The following is a 7,800-nucleotide window of genomic DNA, read 5'->3' on the forward strand; positions in this document are numbered from 1 at the left end:
ATCAGTAAGAAATTCGTGTTTAATTCAGTCGCTTTAGTGTATCATCCTCGACCATGCAGGGTGGAATATCTCCTATTCTTATTAACACCTTTGACCAATTCGTTTTCATAGGTTCATTTCCGGCGATGGTATGAGTTACTGGCCAGTGTTTCAGGACTTCTACACATTGTTGTCAGGTTTTCAATATTACATAACTATGGAGGTTTTCTGTAAAAATTAATCGTTCGTAGGGGCGGTGGGGTAGCCTAATGGTTAAAGCGTTGGCTCGTCACGCCGAAGACCCGGGTTCGAATCCCCACATGGGCACAATGTGTGAAGCCCATTTTTGGTGTCCCCCGCCGTGATGTTGCTGGAATATTGCTAAAAGCGGCGTAAAACCAAACTCAGTCAGTCAGTCAGTCAGTAATCGTTCCTTCCTTCCTTCCTTCACTCACTCACTCACCCACCCACCTACAGTCACGACGACATGCACAAATTAATATCCCCCATGACTCAAATAGAAACCCAAACTGTCTTCCAAACCATAAAACTCACGTTCTTAGCATTCATCACATGTCACTACCGACTCGCATCCATTCCTCTACGCCGTCGCCAGTAACAACGCCACATGTCTACGCGACATCAACACGTATGCCTTTATGTCAGGTCTGATTTCAGATTAATTCAAAAGCGACAAAGTAAACATAAGCCGTGTTCACGCGACCAGCCAACAGCGTTCAACCTTACAGCGAGAAACAAAATGGCACCGCCGGACACTCGCGTCACGTGACCTTCCCAATCGATAAGAGTCGTGGGGTAAACGGAATATAAACCCACAGGCGGATGTATCGTTCGTTTTGTAAACCTGGCCCCTCGGGAGTGGAGAGAGGACGCGCTTGTGGACAGGTATGTGCGGAATGATTGTGTATTGATTTCTGTGGGTCTTTGAGTGTTCATTCCAAGTTCGTTTGTGAGACATGTGGTGCTTTTCAAGTCCTGTTAGAAATCGTACAGGCCATTTCCTACATAGCTCGTTTTCGGGAACCCGATTCACAAAGCGATTTTAGCGGTAAGTCTGGTTTAAACTATGAAGTTAAGACTGTCGAACCTTGCGGGGATCTGTGCCGTGGTTGTGGTCGAGATATTGCTTCCGTTGTAAGATGTTCACGATGTTTGTTTGATCGCCATTCTAGAAGTTGGTAAGTGAACAATGAAGCGTACAACTTTATTATAACAGCTTCTGTTTTATTGCATAGAACGACGTTTCACTCTCACCTTGATTACGGTGTATGAATCTATAAATGAAGTTGTTATCCATGAGGTTGTACGCTTCGTTGTTCACAGTGATATTTATCTTTAATGACATTTATTAGAAATTATTAGTATTATTATATTTCTGATTGAGGTTAATATTGAATGCCTAAAATATGTTTTATATAGAACAGTGAATGAGTGTCGTTTTCGCCAGTTTTAGGAATATTCTAGCAATATAACTACGGGAAATACCGGAAATTGATGAAGATGATTCGAGCCCGGGCCCCCGGGCCCCCGACCTTATACATTACACAGAAGCACTTTTGTAACAGTATTGTGACCATTATTACATTTCTGTAGGGCAGGGGCGTTAGGCCGATGTTCCTGTTTGATATTGATGTTAGGTACAATTTGTGGTGCCCGTTTCTGATGTCCCCGTCGTCACGTTTCTAGAATATTGTTCAAAGCTGCGCAGACTCCCCACATGGGTACAGTATGTGACGCCCATTTCTGGTGTCCCCCGCCGTGATATTGCTGGCATATTGCTAAAAGGGGCGTAAAACTAAACTCACTCACTCACTCAAAGCCACGCAAAGCTGTACTCGCTAACTTCATATTTCAAATGCCAGCGAGCTCCTGTCGCCAAGGAGCAGAAGATTGTTGTTGGATTATAGTAGGAAAAGCTCAAATAAAAATGCATATTTAGTGACTTAAATCGATAGACACAGTGGTCATTTGTGTTGATACACGTCCGTCTTCATCATTATATGCCTATGCCTCTGTACAATCACAATACTATAGATACTTCGATCTATCACTACACCCGTATGTGAAATCTTTTACTACCAGAATCATTCACACGCTTCAAATTCATTCATGGTCTGTGATCAAAGCGGGACTGGCCAGTGTTTCGTGATAATTGTCATCTTTATCCTGTTTTGGTTCCTTGTTCTGCATCGTGTCTCTAATTTCGATTATTCAGGGTTCAATATGTCCATTCTGTTACAATATATACATTGGGCCCATTTATTATTCCGGAAGTGACGTCACATCTCAATTTTTCCAATGAATAGCTTGCAATTGGCATAGACTTTTTCTCGTTCATTGGTTTCATTGTATTTGATTGGATGGCTACTTCTAGCCTGTTATAATTCAGATCGTACTCAAGTAAAAGTTGCTGTGTTATAAGCTGGTTTAAGCTGTAATATATATGATAGATTAATCGAACTGTGCATATTACCTTGCTACCTTGCTACAACGCGGCGGAGGGGTAGCCTAGAGGTTAAAGCGTTCGCTTATCACGCCGAAGACCCGGGTTCGATTCCCCTCATGGGTACAATGTGTGAAACCCAATTCTGGTGTCCCCCGCCGTGATATTGCTGAAATTAAGCTAAGAGGGTCCTAGAACAAAATCCACTCTGACTTCGAAGTGCGTGGAGCCAGGGAGTAAATGTCGGCTTGATGTGGGCGAGGAAGTGATGCAATACCATCAATGAGGAAAGATAACAGTACATGGATGAAGAACAATAGAACAGTAGGAGCGACGTTTCTGTTTAGGTTTCAAAACTGCTATCAAGCAAGTGATATACACAGCATGGATTGAAAGGCATATTTACATTTGTGAGGGAGTCTTATGACAAATAGTTTGGATTAGTGAGTGAGTGAGTGGTTTTAGTTTTACGCCGCACTCAGCAGCATTCCAGCTATATGGCAGCAGTCTGATACTGAAGATCATTATTCTAACCCGGATCTTATGACTTCTGATACTGAAGATCATTATTCTAACCCGGATCTTATGACTTCTGATTGCAATAGAGTGGGGGAGCCAGTTAACTACACAATGCTTAAGACCAGAGTATGAAATACGATCACAAGTAAAGCTTGCAAAACAAGCGAATGCTCACGACTAATGCGATGAGATGAGTTTATTGTATACAGGAGGTATGTATTAACCTTGAACACGGTTGATTGATGGTTGAAGTAGAAAGCTTCTGCAAGTTTTCTGATTTCGGAGTTGGTTGTTTGGGTTTTGACTTTGTCCCTCTGGGTGCTGTGATCGGGACTGTCTCGGATATGGACTGATAAGGCTAATTTGGAATAAATATTGATACTGAGCTCTGATGTTCTTTGATTCGGATTGTGAGGGGTCTGGATGTTGCATCAACATAAGCTTGTTAGGGCAATATAACCGGTTTACCGGTATTTACCGGTTCAGACATGAAAACGATACGTTTTGCGATACGCTGATCGAAAACCGGTATTTTGACATGCATTCGGAAAACTTCGTAACACTCGGAAATCTTCGGATATTTCCGGTTTTTTTAATTTTTCTTTTCCCTGTTTCATTAGTGCCAAATGTAACTTACATTTTTATTTTGTCATGATTAAAAGTTTTTATAAAAGGTTAATCAATCATGGGATTTTGTTGTGTTTTTGCTAAAAAAATAATCCTTGCAATATATTGCAATACATATCGCAATATATGCTTCCGCATCGCAATATTATCGCAATATGAAAATTCTCTGCAATACCCACCCCTAAAGCTTGTCCACAACTGCATGGAACGTGTTGCTGTTGTGGTTTCTCTGTAGGTTTGGTGGTGTTTTAGATGTTGTTATTCGTCTTGAACTACATGTATATTGGGATATAAGGGTCTCTGACTTTTTGTGGCTGACCATTTCATAGTACGGGAGGCTGATAACAAAGGTCGCGGTTTGGTGACGGGTGGATTTCTGTGTTTTGTTGTTGAAGCTCTGTACTGTTTGTTGCTCAAGCTGTTCGTGGTAGTTGTTATAGCCTGTTTGCAGTGAAAACGTACCGATGAATGTCACTTTAAACAAAAAGTAAATCAAATAAAGTGAAATTAAGATTGCGAATCCTCATAACTTTACCTTGCCAATTGAACATAAAAATCTCAGAATTTTATTCAACTTAGAATAAAAGTTGTTTAACAAACGATCATACTTTCAAATCGCTAGTATTGGTTTGTACTACAAGGGGGTAAGCACATTAAATGAAACCCCGAGAACAAGAAGGGTTGGTTTCTACGGTAGTCTAAGGTAACGTTCATCACGCACCGCACGTGCATTTGTTTCACTGTTCCAACTACTGCGCGTACCCCCTTCAGTCCTGCCCCACAACGAAGCACATGTGATACATGTGGTCTCACTTAAGGCAAGTGGGTTTGTTAAAAAATTGCCTCTGTTCACACACCAGAAAATGGGTACCCGGTAGGATAAAGTCATGTGCCCATAACCTTCTAGCGCCTAACAGGCAGCTTGGGTTACCCGGGGTAATACTGTGTTATGCGCTTTGAGCACACCCTCGTGGGGTGGAGACAGCGCAATGCAAATGCCATTAGTAGTAGTAGTAGTAGTAGTAGCAGTAGTAGTAGCAGTAGTAGTTGTAGTAGTAGTAGTAGTGAAGATACTGGTCCGTATGGGTAGGCTTGCGCTATACTGTGTTCTGGAGCGTGTCGGTGTAGTCTTTCAGTAAGAGTACATCAATGAAGTGTGGTTGGCGGTAAGTCCCTTCTTCCATGAACTGAATGTGGGTTTAGGGAGCTGAGATTGTCCCGTAAAATTTGGGGTGTAGGATGACAAAAGTATCATCTACATTGCGGAATCAGCAGAAGGGCGATCTTTCCGAGGCTGCTCCTTCAAGGTTGGTAATGAAGATGCTCGTGGTTTTGAATTAGAGGCCTATCAGTGCACGATCCATGTTATGTAGAGGTCATCATGGAACATGATAATTGCAAACTATTTTAGAATATGCCCGTATACAGACTCCGGTGTGTCCAGGGTATCCAGTGGTTAAAGCGTTCGCTCGTCACGCTGACGACCCGGGTTCGATTCCCCACATGGGTACAATGTGTGAAGCCCATTTCTGGTGTCCCCCGCGTGATATTCCTGGAATACTGCTAAAGGCGGCGTAAAATTAAACTCACTCACTCACTCACTTCTAGATAAACTGACGTACAAAAGAAAGTACACACCTGATGCTTTGGTAAAATGTTTTCCTGAAAACAGCGTAATATTTAGAAAAGTGTTTTGATTGCGACTCACGGGTCATAAACATTATATACGTGTTGCAATAACGCCATAGATATCATACCCAATTGGAACATTGCTACCAAAATATTTACGTTGTTTTAATAGTCTCAAAACAGCAGATGTGTACTTTCTTTTGTACATCAGTATATGTACAGGATCCGTCAACTGTTATTAATCCACCCGTGAAGATCCGGGTTAGAATTGGTCTTCAGCAACCCATATTTGTCGTAAGAGGGATCGGGTGGTCAGACTCGCTGACTTGGTTAAGACATGTAATTGTATCCCAGTTGTGTAGATTGATGTCGATGCTGATCACTGGATTGCCCGGTCCAGGCTTTATTTATCGCCATACAGCTGAAATATTGCTGATTGTGGCGTGTGGCGTTAAACAACTACAAAAAAACCAAAACGTAAACTCTCTCTGGGCTGCGCCTAATGGTGTGTGTGTGTGTGGGGGGGGGGGGGGTCTGTACAAAGCATCTGCGATGTTTGATCGTTGTAATTGATCTCGAGTCGATATTTTACACAAAATTCACAATTCCGAAACTCGACGATAACACCATGTTTATTAACTGCTTCCAGATGTGGGTAACACAAATGAGCAGCTAATGTCAAGTCACATTTATAAGTGCAACCTGAAACAATTTTATTGTTTAAAAATTAATCTAGCGGGCGGATTTTATGTTCAGAATAGAATTCACATGCCTTCATTGACTTTTGACATTTCCAAATGCCTCCTATCCTTTTCAAGACATGGTGTTGTTTTATAGTTCACAGAGCATGACTACAAAAAAATAGTCTGTATTTACTATACAGTCAGGCCTGTTAATATGGAACGGGATGAAAAATATTTTAAAGAAAAATGCGTGTGATAATCAAAATGGTTTGGGTTTTATGCGAATATGATTCCTTTGATAAAGCCTTGCCAATGTTTTTATGCTATGTACCTGTAGCAGGTCGTGGAGCCATCCAACTGATGACATCTTTACCTTGTCAGCTTCAACAATCAACAATCATTTATTCTCAAATAACCACGGTTGGTGGTACAAGTGAGTTCGGTTTTACGTCGCCTTTAGCAAAATATTCCAGCAATATCATGGCGGTGGACACGGTGGCTTCACACATTGTGCCCATGTGGGGATTCGAACCCGGGTCGTCAGTGTGACGAGCCGACGCTTTAACCATTAGGCTACCCCACCGCCCCTGGTGGTACAAGAGCGAATACAAATATTTTATATACCAAACAAGTGTAAGGATAAATAATAATATATAGGCGAGGTGAGGTGAAATTGGGTTTTACGTCGTGCTTGAGAATATTTCGCATATATGACGACGCGCATGCGTATCTATGTGTGGCTGCTTGTACTAGCCCAGACTTAAGCTGGTTTTATAGTGCTAGCCCACTGAGATGCCATACCGCAATAAAGCATGAATACCCCACTCAAACACATTATACTGACTCCGAGCCGACCAGTCCTTGTGGTACCCATTAATGCCGAGCGCCAGGCAGGGACCAACAAGTACCATATTTTAACATCTTTTAGTATGACGCAGTCGGGGATCGAACCCGCGACCTTCCGCTCTCCGGGCGGACGCTCTAACCACTACACCACGGAGGCGGTCAGTAATATATAGTATATATGAATACAAAAGCATTATACAAGATAATAGTGCTTGCTGAAGGAGTTAACCTCTTTAGTCATGTGGACAAGGCGTCCGACTTCGGATGAGAAGGTCATTGGTTCGAATCCCAGCACGGGAAATTAGGCCACTGGAATTGAGTGATACCTGCTTGACAACGATACAAGAATCTGTATCAAAACGTCGCACCCCTGAATAAAGAAATTGGTCATCCATTAAGTTTGTCCCTTATCCGACTGCTACATGGCGCCCAACGTGGGGCTGAGCACGTTCATATGAAATTTTAGCTAAGCCAGTCTCAGTGACCTGCTCGGGACGTTCCTTCTGTTGACGGGTAGTATGTTGCGTGGAATCATCCAACATATGACATCCTTACCCTGTCAGCTTGCTGAAGGGGTTGCTTGCGGAACTCGACAAAGCGTTCGACTTAGGATCACAAGCTCCGTGGTTCGAATCCCAGCACGGGCCTCGAAAATTGTATGGCCGCTACAAAACTGCTTCGAGTGGTTTCCAGACTTCAGAATGAGGAACTTAGGTATTTTCTCTAGTCTGTTTGCAGTGAAAACGTACCGATGAATTTCACTTTAAACAAAAAAGTAAATCAAATAAAGTGAAATTAAGATTGCGAATCCTCATAATTTTACCTTACCAACTGAACATTAAAATCTCAGAAGTTTATTCAACTTAGAATAAAAGTTGTTTAACAAACGATCATAGTTTCAAATCGCTATTATTAGTTTGTATTACAAGGGGGAATCATTTTACCATCATGTTTTGCTAACCCCTTTCCTAGGGCGGTGGGGTAGCCTAGTGGTTAAAGCGTTCGCTCGTCACGCCGAAGACCCGGGTTCGATTCCTCACATGGGTACAATGT

At 42.2% G+C, this 7,800-nt stretch overlaps 1 protein-coding gene across 2 annotated transcripts in view; it reads left to right on the top strand.

Annotated features, from left to right (window-relative positions):
- Positions 1-754: 754 nt before the first annotated feature.
- The window catches only part of LOC124280825, a 43,559-nt gene continuing 36,513 nt past the window's right edge, over positions 755-7,800 (top strand). Inside the window, exon 1 of one of the 2 annotated variants that reach the window (XM_046716803.1) lies at positions 755-885. In XM_046716803.1, the coding sequence (XP_046572759.1) occupies positions 823-885 (63 nt within the window). In that variant the 5' untranslated portion in view covers positions 755-822. Of the gene's footprint in view, positions 886-1,008; positions 1,179-7,800 lie in introns of those variants that run through there. The other variant, XM_046716805.1, reaches the window with a different exon arrangement.

This window comes from Haliotis rubra, unplaced genomic scaffold (genome assembly GCF_003918875.1).
Source record: "Haliotis rubra isolate DU_JTF1 unplaced genomic scaffold, ASM391887v1 Scf275, whole genome shotgun sequence".
NCBI lineage: Eukaryota > Metazoa > Mollusca > Gastropoda > Lepetellida > Haliotidae > Haliotis > Haliotis rubra.